At 47.9% G+C, this 26,800-nt stretch overlaps 1 protein-coding gene across 1 annotated transcript; it reads right to left on the minus strand.

Moving 5' to 3' along the window:
- Window positions 1–3,371: 3,371 nt before the first annotated feature.
- On the minus strand, window positions 3,372–7,822 carry PAX4 (paired box 4). Its single transcript, XM_026514279.4, is given in 12 exon segments — window positions 3,372–3,443; window positions 3,445–3,501; window positions 3,503–3,516; window positions 3,851–3,992; window positions 4,269–4,324; window positions 4,984–5,053; window positions 5,407–5,489; window positions 5,715–5,840; window positions 6,430–6,505; window positions 6,801–7,016; window positions 7,308–7,438; window positions 7,810–7,822. Coding segments are annotated over 12 exon segments (1,056 nt in total).
- Between the last annotated feature and the right edge of the window lie 18,978 nt (window positions 7,823–26,800).

Here is a 26,800-nt window from a genome sequence, read left to right on the forward strand (position 1 = left end):
ATTTTTCCTGAAAGCCCCAAATCAGTGAAGGACTGACTGAAGGTTTCTGTTTCCTCTTCCCTTCCCAGGTCAATGGGATGCCACCTACGGAAATCCAAATCCTCCAGGAGAAACTACTGCACTAAACACAACAGGAACCCCAGAGTCAAGATCCATGAGAATATCTGTTACACAACTTTCCCTACCCAGTTTAGCAAAACACCTGTTTCGAGCAACAATACACAAAAGGCCACCCCCAAGACCCCTGTGTGCATCTGACTCAGTACAGAATAGGGGTCTGGATGTGGGTGGAGACCGAGGCCCCAGGCCACTCCAAGTTCTATCCAGAAGAGGCAAGACCAAATGGTAACCAGTTCTTCCATTGATCTCCTCCCATCCTTTCCAGGACCACTAGAATTTTTCTAGTAATCCCATGAGGAGCCAGTTTTGCCCTGAAGGATTCAGAATCCAGAAAGGATTAGATGTCCTTTTGGTTTTGAAAGAATGAAGGATTCTAAGTCCTATGGGCACAGGGTAATGGTAATGACACACCTTATGCCTGTATAGCTTGAAGTTTACCAATTATCTCACCTTTGATCTCACCAGTTGGGCAAGACAGGTACTTTCCCCATCACTGCCCACCTTTTACAGGGAGCTGAAGTGAGAGTTCCATGACTGTGAGCTCTGACTCAATTCTTCTATTAGAATGGACTGTAATGTCCACTACTCTTTCCATCAAAACAGAGCTTCCACAATGACCATCATTTTTGTACTCTCTTTATAACTTTGCCCTTCATCTATCTACCATTTGCTCTATCAATGTCTTTACTGGCAAAGACAATTAAGTACTTTCATTTAGAAAGGAACATTTTAGAAGTGCCTGGATGGCTCAGTCGGTAAGCATCTGCCTTCGGCTCAGATCATGGTTCCAGGGTCCTGGGATCCAGTCCCGCATTGGGGTCCCTGTTCAGTGGGGAGCCTGCTTCTCCCTCTCCCTCTGTTGTTCTCTCTGCTAGGGCTCTCTCTCTCTGTGTCAAATAAATAAATAAAATCTTTTAAAATAAAAAAAAAGGAATATTTTAATCACTATCATGAAATGGAAGGTGAGATCACTTGCCATAAATAGAAAGTGACCTTAAAAATAAATACAATGAAAACACAGTGATGTTATCAAATCGTAGTTAGATTTCCCTCCTTTGCCCAAAGCTCAGAACCTAAGGTTCCCTTGCCCTCTGTTACAAAAAGGTTAACAACTGTTACAGAGGCACTAAAGACTAGGACCAAAATGAAAGCTTTCTCTTCAATGCAATCAGAATTGAAAGGGAGTCAAAAGGGGAATACTTTTCTCATTTCTGACTAAATATTATTTAATGCAGTGTCTACATTCCTCCTAAAATGTTCTCAAATACCAGCAGTGATGCCTGACCCCCACTTTGGGAAAATTACACCACACTATAATGAGTGCCTGGTTTTTAAATCTGTTAAAAGAAAAGAAGCTAAAACCACAACACGAGAGAGATTCCATTTGCATAGAGGAAAATGACCTCAGGTTTTTGTAAGTATATTTCTCCTCAAGAGATATAAAACAATTCTGTAATAATTTTAATCTAATAACCGAAGCATGAGAACACTAGAGACCAGGGCATCGCTTACCTAGAAAACGTTAAGAATGGGCCCAAGATATGGAGTGAAATACACTACACTCTTCAAGGAGATAGGACCTTGGGGGTCATTTGATGCATTCCATAAATGCATATACAAATTTAGATGCATGAGCATGCATGTGCACGGAGATAAACACACACACGCGCGCACACATAGTCTGTTACCCCCATTTCCCACAGGTGGCCATCCATCCTCCACTTGAATGTGTTCGGCCATGAGGCCTCAGCTGGCAGCTCCCTCCACTGCTGACCTCAGTCCTATTGCCAAGTGAATGGCTTGTTCTCAGACTGTACCGTGTCAGTCTCCCTCCAAACCTCACCCATTTTCCTGGGCAGTCTGTCAGCAGGGCAGGGGCAGGCTGTGCTCCATGACCCTTGGAATTTCATTCGAGAGCTGTGCTGGCCCATAGAACTTTCTGTGCTGATGGAAATGTTCTATAATGTTTACTGTCTGATACAGGAGCCAGGGGACACCTGTGACTATTGGGCATTTGATAAGTGACTAGCATGAATGAGGAGCTGAATGGTTCATTTTACTTAGTTATGTTTAAATAGCCACACGTGACTGGTGGCTACTTGCTGAAGAGCGCAGCACTAGAGTATTCGATGATGAGAACTTCTGGATGAGTTCCCTTCCCAGATGGGAGAAAACTGACTTGCCCCCACTCCTCTCATCCTGCTTTGCACCATCATCATTCTAACCCCAGCTCTTCGAAAGGGAAAAAATTGGGAAGGATGAGCCCATCCTCCATTCACGATATCCCTTTCTTCACCTGCTTTTCCCCATATTCCTCTCTTTCCCTACAAACCACGGCTTCCCAGGGGGAGCCTAGAGATTTCTCTGCAGGGAGACAAAATTGAGAAGATTTGGAACTTACTGCCAAGAAGTAAGCAAACCTGCCCCCGGATCATGTATAAAGGGGTAAGCAGAGTATGAATAATGGCCTTTCTGCTCTGCTGCTTTGCCAAAAATACGTATGCAATTAAGGAAGTCATGTGTATTTTCTTAGGTTAAGGAATTATTGTAAATTTTCTTAGACGTTGTAGCTATGTAAGAAAAGTTCCTTATTTTGGGGGGATGCCTGTTGGGGACTTAGGGGTGACATGCCATGACATACCATCAGTGTATGGGGGTGTGGGTGGGTGCGCCAATGGGTATGTGAGCACCAAACATTAATACAGATACATATCTACATACATACATATGTAGATATATACACAGACAAGTAGATTAGACAGATTAGTTACAGAGACATATAGATACATTAAACAGATGAGAGCTAGGTACATACATACGTAGTTACATATATAAATAAATCGTATGATAAATACATAGATTAGATGGATTGGAAGATAGGGAGATAGATAGGAAGATAAAGATGATAGGTAGATAGGCATAGAGATAGAACAAACTTTATCGTTGTTAAATATAAGGGGTGGGAGTATGAATATTCATGGGAAAAACACGAACAGGAACTACTGTTCATTTAAAAAAATGTTTTTATTCCTGCCAACTAGAGGCCATTTAAGGCCAGTGTGAGTAGTGGGTGGGCACAGCTTCTTCTCCCGCTCCTCCAAACAGGTGCCCCATCTGAGGGCAGCGGGCAGGGCCAGGCCAGGTCCACCGGTGAAGAAGAGTCACAGGAACGAGGGCAGCAATAATCTGCTTGGGCAGGATGATATTAGGTCCTCCCCACCCCATCCCCTTTCCACTCTGGCCCTCCTCCCTCATTCCAGGCCTTGCAGGGGTGGGGAGCTGGGCCAGAGCAAGGCCTCAGGGGCACCAAGACTGGCAGTGGAGGCAATGGAAGGAAGGGCAAGGGTGGCAGAGCAGGACTGAATCCAGGGAGCTCAGCTGCAGGAGGCAGGTAGCCTGCGGGGATGAAGAGAGGGTGAGTTTGGGTTTGTTGCTGTCTTCCCACCCCTCAAAGTCACTGGTGGGGAGAGGGACAGACATTGTATATACATGATGGGTATATATATATAGCGTCAAATCCCGATCCCATCCCCTTTTCCTGCTAAGGCTGTCAGTGGTACTATGGACTCCGGGGGTGCTCATGTCCAACCTTGTAAGCCATGCAAGGAATGAAGAAATCTGTGTCAAGATTCCTTGATGACTCTGACTGAAAATCCCTGCCCTCTCGTGGGTCAAGAAGTAAGCACTCCCCACACCGTGCAGGAGTGAGGCCTGGCCTATGGATTCTTACCCCAGCAGGGCTTGAGAGAGGCTTGGGGTGGGGTGTCACTCAGACACCTGTCTGGTGCTGTCCCCCAGCACAGCTGATAGCAGGAGGGACCCAAGGATTCCAGGGCAGGCAGGACTGCTGTGGGCACACTGCAGGGTGACCGCTAGAAAAAGCAAGAGACCCCACCACCACCACCACTGTCAGCGATGGCTCCTGTTCAGCAGACCTGGGGCTCTAAGGCTGCCCCCGCCTCTGGCTGTACCCTGTACAACTCCGAGGGCACCATTCACATGGCAGACTATGAGGATGGGGCTTTCTCAAGTGTGCAGTGTAGGAACCTGGAGCAGCCAGGAGTTCTAGCTCCGGCCTCACTGGGAATGGGAGCAGCAGTGAGCGCTTGTCTTCCCAGTTCACAAACTCCCTCTCTCTTCCTGGATACCTGTGCAGAGGTGGTCCCTGGCGAGGCACTCGGTAGAGTCAGGTCCTGGGAAGTACCTACAGGGTGAGAGCAGATCCGCTCAGAAGGAGGAATGGGTCTAGAGAGTGGGCAGGAGTGGGGAGTAGCAGGGAGGTTCTAGGAAAGGCTGCAACTTCTGGCAGGGATGGGAGGAGACGAATGCTACAACCCTAACTGGCCTCCTCCCCAAGGCGGAGCCTAGGGGGACTGGGGAAGAAGGATTAAATCTCATGGATGGTAAACTGGGGACAGTGCAAACCTGAAGAACAGAGACTGAATACCAAGTATCTAACGCAGGGCCTGGCACATGGAAGATGCGGAGTAAATGTGTGGTGGGTGGGTGGGTGGATGGATGGATGGGTGGGTGGATAGATGGATGCACGGAGGCATGGGTGGGTAGGTGAGTGGGTGCACGGAAGGATGGGTGGGGAGGTGAGTGGGTGCACGGAAGCATGGGTGGGTAGGTGAGTGGGTGCACGGAGGCATGGGTGGGGAGGTGAGTGGGTGCATGGAGGCATGGGTGGGGAGGTGAGTGGGTGCACGGAGGCATGGGTGGGTAGGTGAGTGGGTGCACGGAAGCATGGGTGGGGAGGTGAGTGGGTGCACGGAAGGATGGGTGGGTAGGTGAGTGGGTGCACGGCAGGATGGGTGGGAAGGTGAGTGGATGCACGGAAGGATGGGTGTGCAGAGAAATCACCTGGAACCTGCATTTCCCACTTGAGCTTCTCTTGTCGGCGCCATTTGGCTCTTCGGTTGGAAAACCAGACCTGAGGGAGGGCAGAAACAGTGTAGCGGGCTGTGCTCTCTGCCCCAACACCTACTGTCTCACCACGTGTTCCTGGTCTGGACCCAGACCGCAGACCCTTCCTCAGAGCTTGCGCTCCCTCCCTTCTCTGGCCTTTGTCCTCTGTCCCCTTCCTCACCGCAAAGGCTTGGAGTGGGTGGGGAAGAGAGGAGAGCAATCAGCAGAAGAGCGAGGAGGGTCTTGGGTCTGACTTCCGCTACAAACAAAACTGTTTCCACCTTCTTCCCCCTTCTCCACCTCAGGACCCCGAAGCCTTCTTAGCCCGGACTCTTTCTGCTGCTGGGCTGTGCACACTGCGTGGCAGAGCTCACTCACCCTCACCGTGTCCTCGGGCAGAGAGGTGGCAGCAGCCAGCTTTCCACGGGCCACTGAATCAGGATACTGCCCACGCTGGAACTCTGCAGAGATCGAGGCTCGCATAGTAAGGGCAAGGGGAGAGGAGTCAGGCATGGGTGCCCCCTCGGCCTCCACTTCTACCTGCTGCAACCCTGAACTACCCTCCTCCCCAAGGCAGAGCCACCCACAGCCTCCACTTCTCAGCCTTGCCCACAGGCCACTGGGGCAATGCCTGCACGTGTCACACCAAGCACCCTCTAGCCCACTGCCTGCCCCAGCCCAGGCACCTTTCTCCAACGCCTCAGCTTGGCCCGGGGAGAAGATAGTCCGATTCCGGTGACCAGTCCCTGGGTGGGGACCCCGGGGAGCCTCAGAGCCACTATGGGGAGTGTGAGGGACTGGAGCCAAAACAGCTGTAAAGGGGGACAAAGGCTTGTGGTGGTTTGTGATAGTGATTCTTCTCAGATGGGGTTCCCAAGCCCCTGGGGCTCTGGACAGGGGACGGCGTGGGTATAAGAGCAGAGCCGTGCTGGCAGGACATTCACAGCTCCTTGGCGATTACTTCAGGAGCACTGAGTGGGAGGGACACCCGGTGCCATGGTCAGGTGCGTGCTTAGTGTTTGGGGAAACAGCCGCAAGGTTAGTCCGGGTTTGCGTGATCGCACAGGACCTGACGGGTGCCCTGAGAAGCTGTGCACGAGGCAGAGGGAGGGTGTGGAAGTTCCGGTCATTTCACTTCCTTGGCAGATCCTGTGAACCTGAGGGCCAAGGGACCTGAGTTCCGTTCCGGGACCTACCAACAACTAGCTGGTAACCTTGGGTAAGTCACTTCCCTTCTCTGAGCTTCGATTTTCTTCTGCCAGGAAAGAACAATACTCCCTGCCAGGCCCTCCTTACTGTCTTTCTGTGAGGGTGATCCAAGAAAGAACAAGAAAGTGCTTTGCAAACTGTAAAATGCTGACATTTGCTCTGAGCATCCCTGGGGGCAGCTCCAAGACCCACCTGGAGACTTGAGCTGTGCCCAGGGCAGTCTCTGGTCCTCCTGGAGCGCCCGCAGGACGCGGTTGATGGAGGAGACCTGGGGGAGTCGGGGTGTTGAGTGGGGAGATGGTGTGCAGACCCAGCGTTATATCCTGAGGATATTTCCTCAATATCCTTTCTCTCCTCTCTCTGGGCCCACACATCATTCCCAGGGCAGCTTTCTCTCTTTCTATGCTTTCTTCTTCTCTCTGGTCCCACGACGCCACTTTTCAGAAGAGAGCCCCTCGGCCCTGCCTGCCCAGCCTGGGGTGGCCCCACTACCAAGTAAGAAGGGGTCTTCTCCCCAGACAACCTGTTTCCCAGCCCTGGTGCAGGGAGGGGAGAGAACTTACACTGGGAGTCTTGTCCTGGGTGCAGAGCCCTTCGGCACAGAGCTGACGCTGGATCTCCCAGGCAAAGAGGGCAGGGCACTCACCCTTGAGCTGGGCAATTCGAGCCACCACAGGGGGTGTGGCCAGCCGGGGCTTGCTTCCCCCAATCCCCTTGGGCTCCAAGACACCTGTGCGGTAGTAACGTGCTAGGATCTTGCTCACACAGCCATTAGATACCTGGGTCAGGTGAGAAGCAGGGACAGATGATGGCATGATTGGCAGAGGGTGAGTGTTCCTGGGGCAGAAGGAGGCTGGAAGGCAAAGTGAGACTTACTGGCCCAGGCTGCAGAGTTGAGCATTCAGCCTCACCCTTGGGCGCCTGAAGATCCCCACCCCAGACCCTGAGGGGGTCTCCGAGGAAGTAGCCCAAGCCCCCAAAGTCCTCAGAGTCTGCAAGAGCCTCAGACTTGCCTTAAGAGGGTGCTTTGTCCCTGCTTCTCGTCCCCATCACTGCGTAAACCCTACTACCTTAAGGCTCCGGGAGATGTCGCAGGGTCGCATCCCGCCGACTGCCAGTTGCACAATCCGCTGCCGGGTGTCCAGGGGCAGGGGCCGGCCGTTCACAAACAGCCCCCCCAGCTGATTCACACTGCTGATCCCTGGGCATGAGAAGGAGGCATCCACACATCTCCCCTCTCCCCAGCCCACCTGCAGCATGGAGGACCCTCTTGGGGAGGGTTCCTCGGACTGCTCTGGTCTGGCTTCCCAGCACAGAGAAAGTCCTCCCCCAGGATCCCCCAGCTCCCACTCTCTTTGGGAGGCGGTGCATGGGTGAGTCTTTGCTTTGAGGCCATTTGCGCTGAGCCCTGTGATCTAAGGGAAGCAGGTGGAGCAGGAAGGAAGTGCCTGGATGAAGCTCCCCCAGAACACAGGCCAAGGGCATGGAAACCAGTAGAGGGAAGCAGGGCTCAGAGGTATTCCCTTTCTCCTTACACTAGCCTGTTCTTCCCACTCCTCCCAGGCGTCTTACCATCCTGTGGCATGTTCCAGGCCAACGCTCTTCACAGCAGGGAAGAACTGGGAAGGCTGGGGAGAGGGATTCCTCCTAGAAGCTCCTTCTTTGGTCTTGGGGTGGGTCTGCAATGACCGAGGTTATTTGGGTGAAGTCTCTTGCTCAGAGTGGTCTTGGGTTGTAGTACGTCGTGACAGAGGGTCAGGTTTCTAAAATTTGCCAGCAGGTTAGCTGAGAAAATTCAAATTCTCTCTACTTACACCCTTCGGTGATGAACTAACATATGACAGGGCCAGCAGAGGAACGGATCTTTCTGGATGTCCTGATAAGAGTTTGGAGGGTGGGAAGGCTCTCATTTCTCACACTTTCCATTGTCAGAGGTCAGGGAAGTAGAAAAGGATCATGCATCCAAATGCTCCAGCTTTCCCTTTTGCAAATGGAACACTGTTGTCTCTGACCCCACGAAAGCCTTCTCAGCCCCGGGTGATGCGCTTGGGTCTCTTAAGTTCAGATTCAACAGGGTCAAAACCCAAAACTTAGAATATTCTGCCCAGCCAGAAGAGGGCATCGGTGCCCAAAAATCCCATTTGCCCTGGTCTGAGGCTAGAGACCAGGTTCAAGACTGCATTCACTATCAGGGAGCTCCTAAGCTTGGTTTCCCCAAACCACCAGCGAGAAAGCTTTCCTCAGAGCACTTCGGGGGTGGGGGGGGGGGGTCTTGCTCCTGATTTTTTAATCATCTCCAGGAAGCCCTGGGGAAACATGGGGGCTCAGCTCCAACCCTGGGCATTGAGGCTCTGGTCCCACCCACTGTAAGTAAAGATGAACAAGCATCAGGTCTAGGCTTGGAAGACACATCTCATGGCATCTTCTAACCTGCTGGGGTTGTTGGTTCCTTTTAACTCTGGAGAGTTCTAGATCTTACAGTGAAGCAGCTTCACTCTCAGAGAACAACTGTCTGGGATCAGACACTCTCTCATTGAACTAACACTTACGAAAGGGCGGGTCGAAGGAAGAGAGCGAGGAGCAGGAGAGAGCGAACACAGAATACCTTGTGAGCACAAGAGAGTCTCTGAGCAGCAAAGGAGGCAGATCCTGGGCCACCATGCCTTTCTTGCTTTTGTCAGCAAGTAATGGGAGTAGAAACCACCTCCTTTCTTGCCTGGAACCCTGGCAGAGCTGGAGGGCACCCCAGAAAACAGCCCGTGCATAGGACTTTCCTGCAGTAATTATGCCATCTTGGCTCAGCTCACTAATCTGCAATTGCTTGCTGAATAAAGTATTAATCATGCATCCAAATGCTCCAGCTTTCCCTTTTGCAAATGGAACACTGTTGTCTCTGACCCCACGAAAGCCTTTTGTCACAGGGCTCTTCACACTGCTGGTTGTTCAGGATGAAGGGAGTGGAAAGAAAAGGAACAAGGTTTTTGCCCTCTGAGAGATTACAGTGTAGCCGGGAAGAGGAGACGAGCACAGGAGAAACAAGGAAAGCCCAGAGTATGGAATGCAGAGCTGCTTCTAACTCAGTGGCTGAAATGGCTTTTACTCACTTCTGTCCAGGGAGATAGAGACACATTCCCCTTCAAGCTCTCATCTTTCCAGAAAGCCAGGAAAGAAGGCAGAGATCTTTCCAAAAAAAAAAAAAAAAAAAACCCAAAAAACAAAAAACCTGAGGCACAGATTGGGGTTCCACAAATCAGGGGCCACCCAGGGAGTAAAACTCAAGGAGGGTTAGAAGCCAGTCCCTCACCAGAAGCCAAAATTTCCAGCTCCTAATCCTGGGGCTCTTTCTCTGCCCCCACCCCTGCTTCATGTTTGTGTAATTGCCACCAAAGCAATGGAGAGAGGAGAGTCAAGCTGGAAATAGAAAGGGCTCTGCCAGGGCAGGGGGATGGGAGCTCAGGATATCAGACAAACCTTTGCTATGACTGAGTGTCCCCTCTAAGTGACCAGAACTCAGAGAAGTGGGGACTCAGGTTCAACATCCAAACCCAAATCATCTCCAAATACAAAATTCACGCACAGAAACCCCATTCCCAACAGCCGCCCCGCTCCTTCCCAACATTCCTAATAACTTGTCTGATAAAAGAGCTGGTACTCCCAAGATGGGAAAGCAGGGTAGGGAGTTGGAGGGACAGGAAGGTGCGAGGGTGCAAAGACAGAGGAGGAGGGAGGTTGGCTTGGCCACACAAAGACATGGAGACAGCATGGGAGGCAGAGCAGACAATGAGCCTGCAGGTGAGCTACCTGTATGGAGGCAATGAAGTGGGTGCTTCAGTGGGAGGGTCTCAGTCTCCTATGCTGGGCTCCTGAGACCCCTGCAGGCTCCAGGGCTCTTGGGGGTCTGGTCCTAGTAACAGCCTCCACTCTGCTCCTGCTTCAGTCCTGCCAGGGGGTCCAGAGCTACAGAGAGCCCGTGCTCAGGAGCAGAGGGCAGCCTTCTGGGAGCAGCCAGTGATGTCACAGGCCATGAGCAGAGGAGAGAGGAGGAGGGAGGTGTGCATGGGGCTGACTGACACCGGCCCTGAGGCAGAGCAAGCCACAGCCAACGACCCATTCTGTCCTTCCATGGGAAGTCCTCAGAGCCCACCTGGTGTCCACCTGTCACCCTAAAGAAGGTATAGAGCCATCTCTCACGCAGGCCCCCTGGACCCTGAGTGCACCCACTCGGGGGCCAGGACTCCTGAAGGGAATGAGGAATATGCAAGATGGGGGAATTTCAGGCAGCATCCTCAAGACTTTGAATGCACAGAAGCCCAAGGGTGACTTCCAGAACCTCAAGACAGCTGCCCAGCCAGAATGCACATGCCAGGTTTTGGGGTCAACTCCTGGGTCTTACGTATATAACTGTGAAAGATAAATGCGTGTATAGACTCATTCCTAATACTGACCAAGTTGGCTCCTAAATCTCTGAGAGAATGACGGTCCGTGTGGAAAAGCATGGCTTTTGTCACAAAGTACCAGCTCTCTCCACAGAGTGTCTTCACCAATTCTCCAACTGGCGCCTTGACTGAGGTGACACCAAGAATGCATTTTTGCTTAGAAATAGGGCACCCTGGACTATAGAACTCTGGGAATGGCGGTGCTGGTAATGAGCTTCTAAGGGCAGGGGGGCTGCAGGTGGGGTGTTTGTGAGGAGATGTGCAGCTTGGTTGTCGTTCTTCCATCTCTAGATGTTATCAGGCTCCATTCCACTAGGGATTTGGTGCTTTTGGACTCTGTGTTATGCATGGAGCTCTTGTGCCCACAGAGGACACCACAGGTTATCTGGATCACTGTTGGGGTGGGGGAAACCAGAAGCTGGCTAGGTGGCTCTTGTGGAGTGCGGTGCCGAAAGTGAAACATAGCCCTAGTGATGGAAGCTTTATTACCACAATGGTCTTGGGCAGATCCTTCATGAAGGATCCAACATGGAAAGTCCTTTGGGTCCATTCCATACCTTGGATTCTGTGAAACCCTCTCAGAAGTCAGGCTGAAAGTAAGCAGGGTGTAGGGCAATAAGACTAGACCCAGAGGGTGGAAGAATGGATTTCACTGGTAAATGCTTTGGTTTGGGGGGCAATGGGGGTGGGTGTTGTACATCCAGCTTAATCCTAGGGCTGAGAACTGTTGTTCTCAAAGCAGGGCCAAATGTATCACAGAAATGGGTGTTCTACCCCCCCCCCCACATATATTCCCCTCCTCTCCTAGCCTCCTCCAGCTTCCTCAGGCTGGGCTAGAGCCCTGGGCCATGAGGGGAGATTGTAGCAGGTGGCTTCAGCACCATGGGGAGGACAGCACATCCCCTAGTACCCACAGAGCCCATTCAATCCCTTGGCATCTGGGACTGCTGCTCATTCTACTCAGCCATGCCTGGGTGACAGAGGGTCCCACCGAAGTCCTGTGGTAGCCCTGCTCTTAGTCCTTCTTTCCTGCCTCATCCCTCCCCCCGCATCTGCCCCTGCATCTGGGGGCGCAAGGCTCCATGTCCTGACCTGCTATTCCCATAGACAGCTGCATGAGGGGTGGAGAGAGTGGTGTCAGGGGGAGAAGGGATAAGCCCTGGCAGATGGTGGTGGCAGCGATTTCCCCCATAAACTACCCTCTCCCCCCGCCTTTACAACGCGCTCTTGGGTCTGAACAAACAGAGGCTTTCGACCTAGAGTTGATGGGGGGAGGGAAAAGAGAGGAAGGGCCCTGGCAGGGGGGCCTAGCCAACCCAAAGGCTCAGCCACTCAGCCCTCTGCCCAGAGCACCAGACTGTTTGAGGAGCAAATATCTGCCCTCACTGTCTGACTCTCTCAACCTCCCCCCACCAGGTTTGGGGCTAATTGTCCCTCATTAGCTGGGCCCAGGCTGCCACCAGCCCCCGCCATCTGCTCGAAATTATACATTAACTCAGAGGTCTTGCCACCCGCCAGCCCGGCTGCGCGCCCCTCTCCAGTCTGCCCATGGCCATTCCAGTCTGTCCCTCACCCTGATGTAGAGCCCGTACTGCAGGCTTCTTCTGCCCTCAGGAACTCCTAGTATAAAGTCGGGCGGCTGTGGGAAAAGATCTGTCCTCAGGAGAGGTGGCTGGAATTCCCCTGCCCTCCTCATGGGGCCAGAAGACAAGACAGGCGTGTGCGTAAAGCTGGAGAGGGCAGGGCGCAGCCAGGGCAGGGACCGGGCGGCGGCGGCTTTGGTCTGACACCTCACCTGGGGTTTCTGGCGCTTCACTGGGGGAGATGACACCGGTTCCAAGCTGTTTCCACCCCTCCCTGTGGCATCTGTTAGCAGGCTATGGGATTCTGTCTCCCACCTTCCCTCTCTCCAACAAGAACCTTCTCAGGCCAGCCCTCAGCGTTCCAGAGCGCACCACCTTGCGCCACCTCTCCAAAACCAGGCTCCGGCAGCCCGAGCCTCCCACTTTAAAGTCATAGCAGTTTCCTTGCTACAAAAGCATGGGGAGTCTTCAGGTTCCCTGGATAGTCCTAAGCTTGACGTTGAAGTTGCAACCCCTCCCCACCCCCAAGCTTTCTGTAGTCATCCTGCTCTCTCCACCCAGACCCAGCTCTAACACCTGCAAATGCCTGCACTTTTCCTTCTTCTAGAATGCTGGCTCTCCGGCTCCCTCCCTCTGAACGCGCCAGGGAGAAGGTGAAGAGCATATCCTCCCAACTGTGACTTTGAACTGGGGCATAGAAAATGCCTCCTTTTCCTCTTTTTTACAAAGAGCCCCTAGCCTCTGAGCTCAACCCTTCCCCGTGTTTCTCTCAGGGCTGAGCTTTGCGGGGCAGGGTGGTAAGTCTGCACTTCCCTAGAGACAGCTGGGGAGTTCAGGGATTAAAGGTGAGCACCCAGGAAGGCCAGGCAAGGAAACCCAGGGGAATATGAAGGGCAGGCTAGGGAGAGCCCAGCCCAGAGCCACCGGGACCAGCACCGTGCGCCTCAGACTATAGCAGACCCGGGGCAGTCAGGTGATGCTCTGCGCACCACCTGTGGAGAGTGTGTCCTTGGGGCCGCATGCGCACCAGCCCTGCCGGGGTGGGGAAGTTGCTACGTTCTGGCTGGGTTTTCACACCCCACCCAGTAACCTGAAATTCAATCTGTTCCCTGGAGACTGCCAGCTCTGTGCTCCCCAACGCTTCCCTCTCTCTCCCCTCCCCCACCTTGCATGGGGTAGAGGATCTGGGAAGGCAGATAGCAGTCCATTTTTTAAACTACACTTGAGAAAACTTAATTTTTTAGAACAGTTTCAGATTTACAGAGAACTTCCAAAGATAATACAGAGACTTCTCATACACTCTACATCCAGTTTCCCTTATTATTAACAGCTTGCATCAGTATAGTGTATTTGTTATAATTAATAAACCAATATTGATACATTATTATTAACTAAAATCCATTCTTTATTCAGATTTCCTCAGGTTTTCCCTAATGTCCCCTTTCTGTTCCAGGACCCCCTCTGGGACACCACTTGACGTTTGGTCACCATGTCTCTGTAGGCTCGTCTTGGCTGGGACAGTTTCTCAGACTCTCTTGTCTTTGATACCTTTGAAAATGTTGAGGAGTCAGGTGTTTTGTAGAGCTTCCTTCAGTTAGGATTCGTCTGATGTTTTTCTCATGATTTGACGGCGCGTATGAGTTTTGTGGGAAAGACCAAAAGAGGTAAGTGCCATTCCCATCACATCATGTTAAAGGCACCTGCTGTCAAATGACTTATCTCTGTGGATGTTGACCTTGATCACCTGGCTGAGGTAGTGTCTGTCAGGTGTCTCCACTGAAGTAACCCTTGAGCTTCCTTCCCATACAGCGCTTTTCAGAAGGAAGTCCTTATGCACCGCTCACACTTAAGCAGTGGGGAGCTGTGCTTTCGGCTGCAGGGTGGACTATTTACTTAAATCGTTTGGATTTCTTCTGCCCAGATTTCTCTCTTCTCTCTCATTTTTTATTCCATAATTTCTTTATATCAGTATGGATTTGTGAATAATTACTTTATTCTTCGAATTATAATCCAATATACTACTTGATGCTCAAATTGTTCCAACTTTGGCCATTGGGAGCTCTTTCAGTTTGACTCCTGTGTTCATTTGGCATAGCCCCATTATTGTGGAGTTTGGTTCTTATCATGTGTGTGTTTCCTTATTTTTTGGCACTGCAAGACGATCCAGCCTTATCTTGTATATGTCCTGCCCCAGTCCTAGAATCAGCATTTCTCCAAGGAGCCTGGTACCTTTGGTTGGAGAACGGTATGAGAAATGAAGATCTGGGTACTTGACCTGTTTGTTGCCTCTGGGGTGTCTGTGCCTGTAGGTTCTCTCAGCTGACAGAGCAGAGAAATAGATGTGTGTGGATTAATCCGTGTCTATAGACATATCTATAAACAGTTCTATATGTCACTATTTGAATCTATATTAAACTAAACACGAGTTCATGTTTAACTAAACGTGATGTCTCCAACTCTAATCCATTATTACATGAATCCTCCCTCCTAGTTTCTGCGAACTCTGTATAATATTTATGTACAATTTATGCTATGTTAGTTTTACAGATTCCACTCATTTCCAAAGTTACTTAAATCAACACCTTTCCCCCTGACTCCCTTCACTGAAGCTGTTGCATACATTCGTAATACATTTGGGTTATTTTGTCACATTCTGCATCTCATCTTAGGAGCCCCTGACCTGTGCATCAGGTTTTTTTTAATTTGCATACATTAAGGTTCACTCTTTGTGCTATGAAGTCCTATAGCATTTGTTAAATGCATGATGTTAAATATCCACAAGTACAGTTATTATACAGAATAGCTTCGCCACCCTAAGAAATCCCCAGTGCTCCCCTATTCAACATTCCTCCTTGCCCCCAAGCCCCTGGCAACCACTGATCTTTTTACTACCACTATAGTTTTGCCTTTTCTAGAATGCCATATAGTGGAGCCATGCACTATGTAATCTTTTCAGACTCGCTTCTTTCACTCACTAATATGCATTTAAGTCTCCTCTCTTTTTTTATATAATAATATTTTTTATTATATTATGTTAGTCACCATACAGTACATCCCTAGTTTTTGATGTAAAGTTTCATGATTCATTACTTGCATATAAGTCTCCTCTGTGTCTTTTTGCCACTTGATAGCTTCTTTCTTTTCAGTGCTGAATAATATTCCATTGTCTGGATGTACCACAGTTTCTTTATCTGTTCATAGCTTGTTGCTTCCAAGTTTTGGCACTTGTGACCGAAGCTGCTACAGACATCCCTGTGCAAGTTTTTGTGTGGACATAAGTCTTGAGCTCCTTTGGGCGAATAACAAGGAGCACAATTGCTGGGTCATATAGCGAGAGTAGCGTTGTAAGAAACCGCCAAACTGTCTTCCAAAGTGGCCATACTGCTTTGCGTTCCCACCAACGGTGTATGAGTATTTGTTGCTCGGTATCCTTGCTAGTGTTTGGTGGTGTCAGCGTTCCAGATTTTGGCAATTCTGTGTTTAGCGGTCATCTCCTTGTTGTTTTAATTTGCATTTCCCTGATGACATATGATGTGGATTATCTTGTCATGTGCTGATTTGCCATGTGTGTATCTTTTTTTGGTGACACGTCTGTTAAGGTCTTTGGTCCATTTTTTAATCAGATTGTTTTCTTATTGTGGGGCTTTAAGAGTTCTTTGTATATTTTGGATAATAGTACTTTATCAGATGTATCTTTTGCAAATATTCTCTCACAGTTTGTGGCTTATCTCCTAATAGTTTTTTTAATGCTGTCTTTCAAAGAACAGAAGTTTTTAACTGTCATGAAATCCAGTTTATTAATTATTTCTGTCATGGATCATATCCTAGATGCTGTATCTAGAAAGACATCACCATACTCACAGACTTCATTTTTTTAGAGCAGCCTTAAGTTGACAGCACAACTGAGAGGCAGGTACAGAGATTTCCCACAGACCCCCTGCCCTCCAGCGTATATAGTGTCCCCCATTCAACAGCCCCCATTTGTTACAACTGATGAAACTAAGCTATAGGTTTTGTAGATACGCTTCATCAGGTTGAAGACGTTCCCCTGAACTGACAGTTTTTATCATGAACGGGTATTGGATTTTGTTAAATGCTTTTTCTACATCAGTTGATATGACTTTTTATTTTTTAGCCTAATGATGTGGTAGATTATATTGATTGATCTTTAAATGTTGAACCAGCTTTGTATACCTAGAATAAATCCACTTGGTCATGGTGTATTAACTCTTTTTTAAAAAAAGATTTTATTTATTCATTTGAGAGAGAGAGAGCATGAGCAGGGGAAGGGGTGGAGGGAGAGGGAGAAGCAGACTCCTCACGGAGCAGGGAGCCTGATGCAGGCTGATCCCAGGACCGCCCCCATCATGAGCCACGACAAAGGCAGATACTCAACCAGCTGAGCCACCTAGGCGCCCCTGTAATTCTTTTTATACATTTTTGGATTCAATTTGCTAATATTTTGTTGAGGATTTTTTTCATCTGTGTTAATGAGACATATGGGTCTTTGGTTTTCCTTTCTCGTAATTCCTTTATCTCCTTTGGCATTAGGGGAATTAACGTTGGTCTCGTACCATGAATTAGGAAGGGTTCCCTCAGGTAACCAGCTTGGAGAGTGAGGCCAGGGTTGGTCAAGCAGGTGTAACTCAGGCTCAGAGACACACAAAGCTCATCTCCCGTAACTGCATCCAGGGCAGTATGAGTCAGTATTTAGCAGCAGGACCTTCAAAACCACCAAACCTCAGTTCCTATCCCATCTCTGCCATGCTATCTACATGATCTCGGGCCAAGTAACTGTTAATTTAACAAATAATTATTGAACACCTACTGTATGCCAGGCACTGGGATAGCAGCAGTAAACAGTCAAGAAAGACCAACACCATATGATTTCACTATATGTGGAATTTAAGAAACACAACAAATGAGGAAGGGGAAAAAAGTAAGAGAGAGAGAAGTCAAGAAACAGACTCTTAACTACAAAGAACAAACTAATGGTGATGGGGGTGAGATGTGGGTGGGCAGATTGGGTGAAATAGCTGATGGGGATTAAGGAGGGCCCTTGTGATCTTGTGATGAGTGCCGGGTGATGTATGGAACTGTTGAATCACTATGTTGTACACCTGAAACTAATATAACACTGCATGTTAATGAATTGAAATTAAATTAAATTAAATTAGAAATCATTAAAAAAAAGACAAATCCTAGCCCTTTTGGATCTTGCTTTTTTTGGGCTTACATCTGAAAACTTTTTTTTTTTTAAGATTTTATTTATTTATTTGTCAGAGAGAGAGAGAGCACAAGCAAGGGGGAACTGCAAGCAGAGGGAGAATAAGGCTCCCCGCTGAGCAAAGAGCCTGATGCAGGACTCAATCCCAGGACCCAGGGATCTTGACCTGAGCTGAAGGCAGATGCTTAACTGACTGAGCCACCCAGGCATCCCACGTCTTAAAACTTTCTGTGCTTCGGCTTTCCATGTCTATAAAATGGGACGATAGTAGTACCTACTTTATAGGACTGTTGTATTACATAAGTTAATACATGTAAAGAATATCCTATACAACTATTATATTATTATTATTACTGTTCTTACTACTCCTGTTATGTGCCAGTAGGTAATCCCATTACCTATTGACTGAGTTCAGTCGTTCTAGTCTAGATTTCCAGCCCCACCCTTGCTTTCCATACTTGGCACTCCTGTCATCTCTTCTTCTATGCTTCTTCGGTTGACCCTCCTGATCTCTGGGTTCATTAAGCCTATTATATGAGATTCCTTCTCCTACACAGAGTTACCTTACCTGGGAGATAGTTGGGTGGCTATCTTTCTGCTGCCTTTGAAACATAGTAAAAGTTTTTCCATTTTGAAAGAGCAGGGATGAGGAACAAAAGTTATCAATGATCCAAGGTCTTTGCCTGTATGCCTTCTGAAGGTTGTGGGGGCTTGGCCAAGCCTAGGACAGAGTGAGAGGGGACCGTGTTAATTTAAGCTAGCCATCACTGAAACTAGATCTGTAACAGATCCTACAGAAGAAAGCTCAGTGTTCCAGCCTGGGTAACTTTCCACTGCTTAGCAAGACCCAAAGGTAATGGGGAAGAAAACTCCCCCTCCTAAGGATAAGGATCTTACCCCTGTCTCAGAAATTAACCTTTACTGTGCTTTCCAAGGCCTCCGAAACAATACCTGCTCAGCCCAATAGAAGTCACTACCCTACCCAGAGATGGAGCTATGTAAAGATAGGTAGGTGTAAAGAAAGTCTCATTACTGTCTCTGGCTTGGCATCATCCGACACAATAACCAGACTCTGAATGGTCCATGGTCCCGGGTTTCATCCATGGTCCCAGCTGGCCTCCCCTTCACCACCATCCCTGGCTCACCTGATTCCTCCTTACTGGTCCTCAGGTCCGCTCTTGGTTCCACATCAAACTGCTCTTACTCTCCAGTCTCCACTACCCGGAATCAATGATTTTAGCCTTCCCTGCACTGCTCCACATTTCCTTTTTTTTTTTTTTTTTCCCCCTGGAAGAAACTCAACACTAATGTTCAGGGGAAGCTTCTGTTGACTCTCTCTTTCCTTCTCCCACTCTCCAGCATTTAGACGGCTGATTGCAGCCCTGCTTACTCCATCCGCTATGCCGGTTTCTCATCAGTCTTCTGGTACCTTGAGTTCTTTCTCTTAGTTTTCTTTATATTTTTGGTAATTTAATGTATAATAATAATTTTTTAAAAATATTTTATTTATTTATTCGACAGAGATAGAGACAGCCAGCAAGAGAGGGAGCACAAGCAGGGGGAGTGGGAGAGGAAGAAGCAGGCCCATAGCGGAGGAGCCTGATGTGGGGCTCGATCCCATAACGCCGGGATCACGCCCTGAGCCGAAGGCAGACGCTTAACCGCTGTGCCACCCAGGCGCCCCTAATGTATAATAATAATTGTTCCGACCAAAGAGAGAAAGTTGGCTATTGCTGCTCGACCCCACGGAGATCAGTCACTTGGGAGCCGGCAGATTCAGGCGGCCTGCTGGGTCTGCACGCGGGCTCCCCCTACAGCCTGCCCAGTGCCCTGCATTTGGTGGGGACACAGCATGACAATAACCTTCGGTGACCCAGGCTTCCCTCCTCACATTTCCCCTGAAAGCCTGAGCAGTGTGACTGGCAGGGGAGTCAGCACCAGGTCAGAAGGGGCAAAGGAGATGCTTGGACAAGACGTGGCAGCTGGGAGTGCTCTGAGGCACCAGGTCCCTTTTCAAACCCACATCCTCCCAAACCAGCTTTCTGCCTCCAAGGACGGAATTGAAGAGACAGGCTTTGGAACCCGACAGAGTAAAACCTTTTGGGTATTATTGCCACTGTTGGAGGAAGCTGGGTTTGAGAATAGAATTCTCCTTTTTTTTTTTTTAAGGAGAAAACAGGGAATTTATTTTAAAACAAACAGTAAAAATATCAAATTATCTAACATAATTGCTCAAAGGCACTAACTCAGAAAAAAAATTGTCATTATGTAGGATCTGTACTAAAAAATGCTGATTTTACCTCTAGTCATTTTTTCTCCATTGCATGAAAATACGCATAACATAAAGCATACCATTTTAACCATTTTTAAGTGTACAATTCAGTGGCATTAAGCATATTCATAATGTTATACAAATATCATCACTCTCCGTTTCCAGAACTTTTCATCATCACAAATTCTGTACTCATTAAACAGTAACTCTGCATTCCTGCCTCCCCCAACCCTTGGACCTCTATACTACTTTCCCTCCATGAATTTGCCTATTCTAGGTACCACATACAGGTGGGATCGTGTTATCTCTCCCTCTGTGTCTGGCTCATTTCATTGACCATGATGAGAAGGAAATTCTTGTGCATGCTTCTACTTGCCCTCTTCTTCATCACCCTGGTCTCAAAAACTTAAAGCTGATTCTGGAGCTATTGGTGGAGCCTTGGGGAAGAATGGAGGTGTCTGTCTATGAAGATGATGGGTGGAAGCAAAACAAGTCTGTAAAGAGCAAACTCCCTTAGTGTTCTGAGTTCACACATCGTGGGTACTGGGAGAGCTCCAGTTAAGAGAGAAGACAATGCAGAGAATTTCATCAGTCAGCCCACACAGATGCCAAGCAATTCAAAGAAGAAGATGGCAGCTCATCTCCTCCAGATGCTGGGGGTTCTCTGCACTAGAGGGTGAGTCCCCTGGGTTCTAGTCTCCTGAGGCAGATGACAAAGACGTAGAGACAAAATAGAGGAATTAAAATGCCCGAGTGAGCCCTGCCTCCTAGCTTTTAAATTGCTCCTCTCCCAATTCATTCCCATCTTTTAAAAATTCATGGAGTAGGAGATGAAAGGGAACAGTTTGGAGTAGGAAGAACTGGTATGTGGGAAGGGAATGAGAAAGAGAAGACATGGGAAAATCTATGCTCTTGACTGCCTGGCATCTTCTGTCCTGTCCCACCAAGACAGGGCGGGAGAACACCATTGGCAAGTGTGGGGAGGGCTAGAAAAATGGATATTTAGGCCAGACTCTGCCACTTATTTGCCATGGGACCTCAGCTTTCTATGAATAACTCTAGTTCGCTTTGTCTTGCTGTTATAGGGAGCTGTGTTAGTTTGCTTCATCTTCTGTAACCAAATACCACACACTGGTTGGCTTAAACAACAGAAATGTATTGTCTCCCAGATCTGGAGGCTGGAAGTCTGACATCAAGGTGTCAGCAGGGCCACACTCTCTCTGAGGCTCTCGGGAAGAATTGGTGTCAGGTCTTTCTCCTAGCTTCTGGGGGTTCATTGGCTTGTGGCTGCATGACTCCAATGTTCCCACGGTGTCCTTCCTGTGTATCTGTCCTTCCACAAGGCATCTTCCATTAGGATACCTGTCAGAAGGGTGGGGCCCACCATACTCCAGGATAACTCAATTTTAACTGAACTAATTACATCTACAACGACCATATCTCCGCATACAGTCACATTATATGGTACTGGGGGTGAGGACTCCATCACATGAATTTTGGGGGGACACAGTTCAACCCATAGCAAGACTGAGTCCATTGTTTTAACCAGGAACTCTTCTACAAGAACCTCTTAGCACGGAGGCCTGGAGAGAGATAACCAGGCCCTTCCTGGCCACATCCCAAGAAGAGAGCCTCCCCTGCTCTATCCTGTCCTGTCTGGTCCCTGAGATGAGTTCCTATCCTGCTTCTTGGGCAGGGACTCTGGAGAGCAAGGCAGTAGTTGGCTCTCACAAACATGCTATTTCTCCGTTTACCCTCACTTGCAAGTGCTTCTTTGTCGACCACTCCCTGGGGCGAACTTCGTGCCGCTCATCATGTCCTTCCAAGTGCCTTTAGAACTCATTTTAGGTTCATCCTGTCTCTCCCTAGAGTTTCTAGCCCCCCAAGGTAAGGACGAGATCAGGAGCTGTCCAGGGTCCATCCGATAAACAATCTTCAAGTTAACTGACTGCCTCCTGCAAACACCTTGGAAATTCTATGACATTCAGAATATGTCAGTTGAGATGGAGAAAGAGGCCATAGACCAAGCACTGGACATGCCCTGCCAACAAGGCTTTGCTGGGCAGCCAGAGGGCAGCATTTGGTCACCAAGTACCTGGAAGGAAGGAATCCCCAAGTAGGGGCAAAAGCCCTGGAAATGGGGATGGGGCCGGAGCCAAGCAAGGACCATTAAAGTAAATCCCCTTCTTAAAAATCATTCCCAGGACTTCCAAACCTTCTCAGATATAGTCAGCCGTCTAAACCCAAGAGGGAGTTTAGAGGAGACTCCCTCTAATCTCTACTTTGTAGGAACAGAAAATCTCTTGGCAGAGAAAGGACAATCAAGTTGGATAAAAGGGGGAAAAATTTTTTCCAAGGAGCTAGATAACAGTTTCTGTAGGAGGAGAGCAGAGAATTGCCACAGTGGCTTGCAACAATGACTCATCACTCCAGCATTTTGTTTCTAGGACTGAAATTAAAAGGATCATTTGGTGGGGGAAAATAAAAGACGGGTGAGCAAGAGGATGGGTGAGCAAGAGGCCTTGTGAAATAAGAAAAAATAAGCAGATAAGGTGAACGTTATTAAATGGAACAAGTCTTTGACAATGACCTCAAGCTTTGGGCAGGGTGGGATGGCCTCCAAGAGGCTTCCAAAACAATGCTTCGTGAATAAATTAATTGATAGAGGGGCGCCTGGGTGGCTCAGTGGGTTAAGCGTCTGCCTTCGGCTCAGGTCATGATCCCTGGGTCCTGGGGTTGAGCCCCACATTGGGTTCCCTGCTCATCGAGGAGTCTGCTTCTCCCTCTCCCTCTGTTCCTCACCACCCCTTGCTCATGCTCTTTCTCAAATAAACAAATAAAATCTTAAAAAAAAAAAAGATTAACTGAGAGAAGGATTAAGAGCTTGCATTTAGGGGCGCCTTGGTGGCACAGCGGTTAAGCGTCTGCCTTCGGCTCAGGGCGTGATCCCGGCGTTCTGGGATCGAGCCCCACATCAGGCTCCTCCGCTATGAGCCTACTTCTTCCTCTCCCACTCCCCCTGCTTGTGCTCCCTCTCTCGCTGGTTGTCTCTATCTCTGTCAAATAAATAAATAAAATCTTTAAAAAAAAAAAAAGAGCTTGCATTTAGGAGTCAAACAGACCTGGGTTGAACTCTTGTTCTCCTGCGCCTCAAGTTTATTGTCTTTATAATGGAATCATTTCCCCCACAGGATGGTTATAGCAATTTCATGAGATGATATGATAATATGTTCAAAATATCTAGTACTGTGCCTGCTGCATTGTAGAGACTGAATAAAAGGTAGTGCTTATAACGTGCTTACTTGCCAGTAGAAGGTAACATGAAGCTTCTTTGTTATCAGACATGATGAGCATGCGGATTAGGCAGGCGTACTGAAAGGTACACAGCAAAATCAGGCTAAACAAACAACTCAGATAGGAAAGAGACTTTTGCTGTCTTTCTAGGCTGATGGCTTACAGTCACATGGGACTCGCTCCTATTCATTCATTCTTTCTCAGCTAGGTGAATTCTGATCTAAAAGCTGGAAAGGTTGGGGCGCCTGGGTGGCACAGCGGTTAAGCGCCTGCCTTGGGCTCAGGGCGTGATCCCGGCGTTGCGGGATCGAGTCCCACATCAGGCTCTTCCGCTATGAGCCTGCTTCTTCCTCTCCCACTCCCCCTGCTTGTGTTCCCTCTCTCGCTGGCTGTCTCTATCTCTGTCAAATAAATAAATAAAATCTTAAAAAAAAAAAAAAAAAAAAAAAAGCTGGAAAGGTATAACTATCAATCATGCTGTTACTAAGGAGAAGTGATTTGCTCTCTTTCCAGGGTGCTCTCTGGGTTGTGTTGGCCAGTGGACAAGACTGGCGGGACCAGGCCTCAGAGTAACCACAACACTATTCCCTGAGTGAATGATTGGAGCTGAACTTCTGGGCTCTTCTCTAATGTTGTACAACCAGCAGCACCCCCTGTGCGGTGCTGACCCTTAAAAATGCTCTCTCTTTGGAGGCTGGGGGCAGGAGGCAGGTGAGGGCCTCTGTGAGCATCCAAGTATTTCAAGGTTGCCTTGCCGGGGAAAAGTTCATCAGTACCGCCGACCTCCTAACCAACTGCTACCCTTTTCTGTGAGCATTTATGATGCTCGCACTGTGTTTTAAGTCCTTTTCTGTCTCTTGCATTTCCTGGCCCTAAAAAAAGTTTTTACATTTTAGGTTGAAAATCTTAAGGAAAAAAAAAAATGCTTGGAGGTGTACTTTTTGTATTGGGGGCGTTTCATCACAACGTGTTTATTTTTAGTTTGGGGAAAGAGACAGTCATTTAGGAATGTGAAGGAGTCATAAGCAAGAAGCAAGATGAATGGGAGGAAGAGAAGAAGGGAAATGAATGACTAGGGGAGTCTGGGCAGCAGTTAACATTAGGGTAATTGAACAGATTTTCCCGTCATCTGTCATGGCTAGGAAGAAGAGATTGGTATCACATCTTAGAGAAGAGCAGGCTGGAAATCTAACTTCACTGGAATTCAATGGGTAGTAACTCCTGGGAAGAGAAACCATCCTAATCCTTCCAGGGGAACTCAAACACTAAGATGAAAAGGTCCAAAGTATAGTTAAATGCACATCTTCATGTTTGCCCCTAAATCTGGGAATCCAGAGTTCAGAAGAGTGAATCACCTTGTCCTGGCCACAAGGACTAGATGGGAATGGAAAAGTTTGTTTGGCTATCAACAGTGAGAAAGGTGGCGAGCCGCAGGTTAAGTAGAACTCGCTTTGGAGGAGAGGTCTGAGATGGGGAGAACAGAGTGAGTCAGTAACTTCTTTTACAGAGTTTGGGTTCCAGATAATTCAGTTGGACCAGACTGCTTGAAGAATAAAGAGTTTTACTCTTTTAGGGCCATAGGATTTTTATTTTATCCGTTGGTTTACAATTAAGAATTTCTAAGCTCTGGGAGCAGGAGAATATTCCCAGGGTTAGGTCCTCTCTCACCCTCCTACCTTGTTTTGGATTAGGATAGCATGTGAATGGTTACAATCCCAAAAGATGAATTGAGGAAAGACAAGCGAAATGATGTTACAGTACCTCCTGGAATTGTTACTACTAATGTGACTGGTAAAATAATAAAGCTAGGAGATAATACAGGAGACTATCTTTATGACCAAATGTCAGATACACATATTTTAAAATGCTGACCCTCATTAGAAATTAGGGAAATGCAAATGAAGACCATAACAAGATACTACTGTACGGGAGTCTAACTTGGTACAACCTCTCTGGAAAAAGTTTAGCGTTATTCACCAAAGTTAAAGATATTCATAACCCATGACCCCCTGTTATTCCCCAAAGAAATCCATGTGCATGAATGTTTATTTATAATATCTGAAAATCATGCACAACACTGTTCCAGACACTGTTGCTGTGTTTTAAACCACTCCAGACATGAAGGGATAAAACTACCGCGGTTTTCTTATGCTTATGGATTCTGTGAGTCCGGAGCTCAGAAAGAAAGGGTCTAGAAGAGATAGCTTATTTCAGCTCTGTAATGTGGCTTCTGCTGGGAGGCTCAAAGGCTGTGACTCAGTGGTGAGGGGCTGGAGTCATCTCAAGGCTTTTTTACTCATGCATCTGGCTGTTGATGCCAGCTATTGGCAGGAACTCAGCTGGGGCTATTAGCCAAAAACACCTGAATGCAGCCTCTCTCTGGGGTACCTTGGCCTTTCTCACAGCATGGTGGCTGGGTTCCCAGGGCAAGTATCCCAAAAGAACAAGGTAGCAGATGTCCAAGGCATATTTTATGAAGTGACTTAAGAAATCATTTTCACCGCAGTCTATTGGCAGAGGCAGAGCAAAGGCCCACACAGATTCAAAGGGAGGGACCAAGACTCCATGTCCTAATGGGAGGAAGGTCAAGGTCACTTTGTAAGAAGAACACGTATGTTGAGAGATATGTCTATGGTCATCTTTGGAAAATACAACCTGCCACAAACCAAATATCCATCAAAGTAGGATGGATAAATATATTGTGGAATTTTCATTGCAGCAGAATACTATACGACAGTGAAGATGGACACACGACAGCTGCATGAAAGGACATGAATGAATCTCACAAACATAATGAAGAAGCCACAGGGAGGAATCCGTATTGTTTAATTGCAGTTATAAATTTTTTGAAAACACAAACAAAATTACAGTGTTTTGAGGTACATGCTCAGAGAGAGCAATCAGGAGAGCGGGTTCTGGGGGTCCTGGTGTCATTTTCTTGACTTGGGTGCTAATGACACTGGTGTTCACTTTGTGATAAATCATTAAGTTGTACATTTTTGTTTGGGACACCTTCCTGGTATCTTACGGTTCACAATAAAATAAGGAAATGATTCCTATAATCATATAATGAGTCTTTCGAAATAAGAAATGAATCTCTTGGCCCTGAGAACGAGGTTCACTTGAAAAAGAATTCACTATGAACTTTAGAGACAGTAGCCAGCAAACTGATGGATCATTAAACTCTGTTAAAAATTCCACTGGGTTATTTTTAATGTCGGTATGTCTTCTTACCTTGTTATAACCAATATGCAGAACTCTTTCACATCCTGGCTTTTTACATTGCACTCTAAAGATAGGTTACACACATGTCATTTTTAATAGCTACCTGGTATTTCATCGTGTTTATATACCACACGTTTTCTTAGCTATTTTCATATCTTTGGGACTGTGAGTGACTTCGAATTTTCAATTTCATCGTCGTCACCATCATCATCATCCTCACCAAACTCACTAAGAGCTCCCTAGATTCCAGGCACCGTGAGTAGAACTTTTCATTCATTATCTCATTTAGCATCAGAACAACCTAATGAGACCAGTTCTATTTTTATTCCTGTCTTACAGATAAGGAAACGGAGACTTAGAGAGGTCAAGTAATTTGCAAGTTTTGCAAAGTATAAGTTTCACAAACAGTTCATACTCTGGCAATCACATCCCAGTACCCTTATTCCCTAACCCTTTGTCAGAACACTTGCTTTGGTCTCCTCTCACCCTGACCTGGGACATTTTTTCCCCCTGGGGATTTCCGAAA

This window comes from Ursus arctos, unplaced genomic scaffold, assembly GCF_023065955.2.
Source record: "Ursus arctos isolate Adak ecotype North America unplaced genomic scaffold, UrsArc2.0 scaffold_3, whole genome shotgun sequence".
Lineage (NCBI taxonomy): Eukaryota > Metazoa > Chordata > Mammalia > Carnivora > Ursidae > Ursus > Ursus arctos.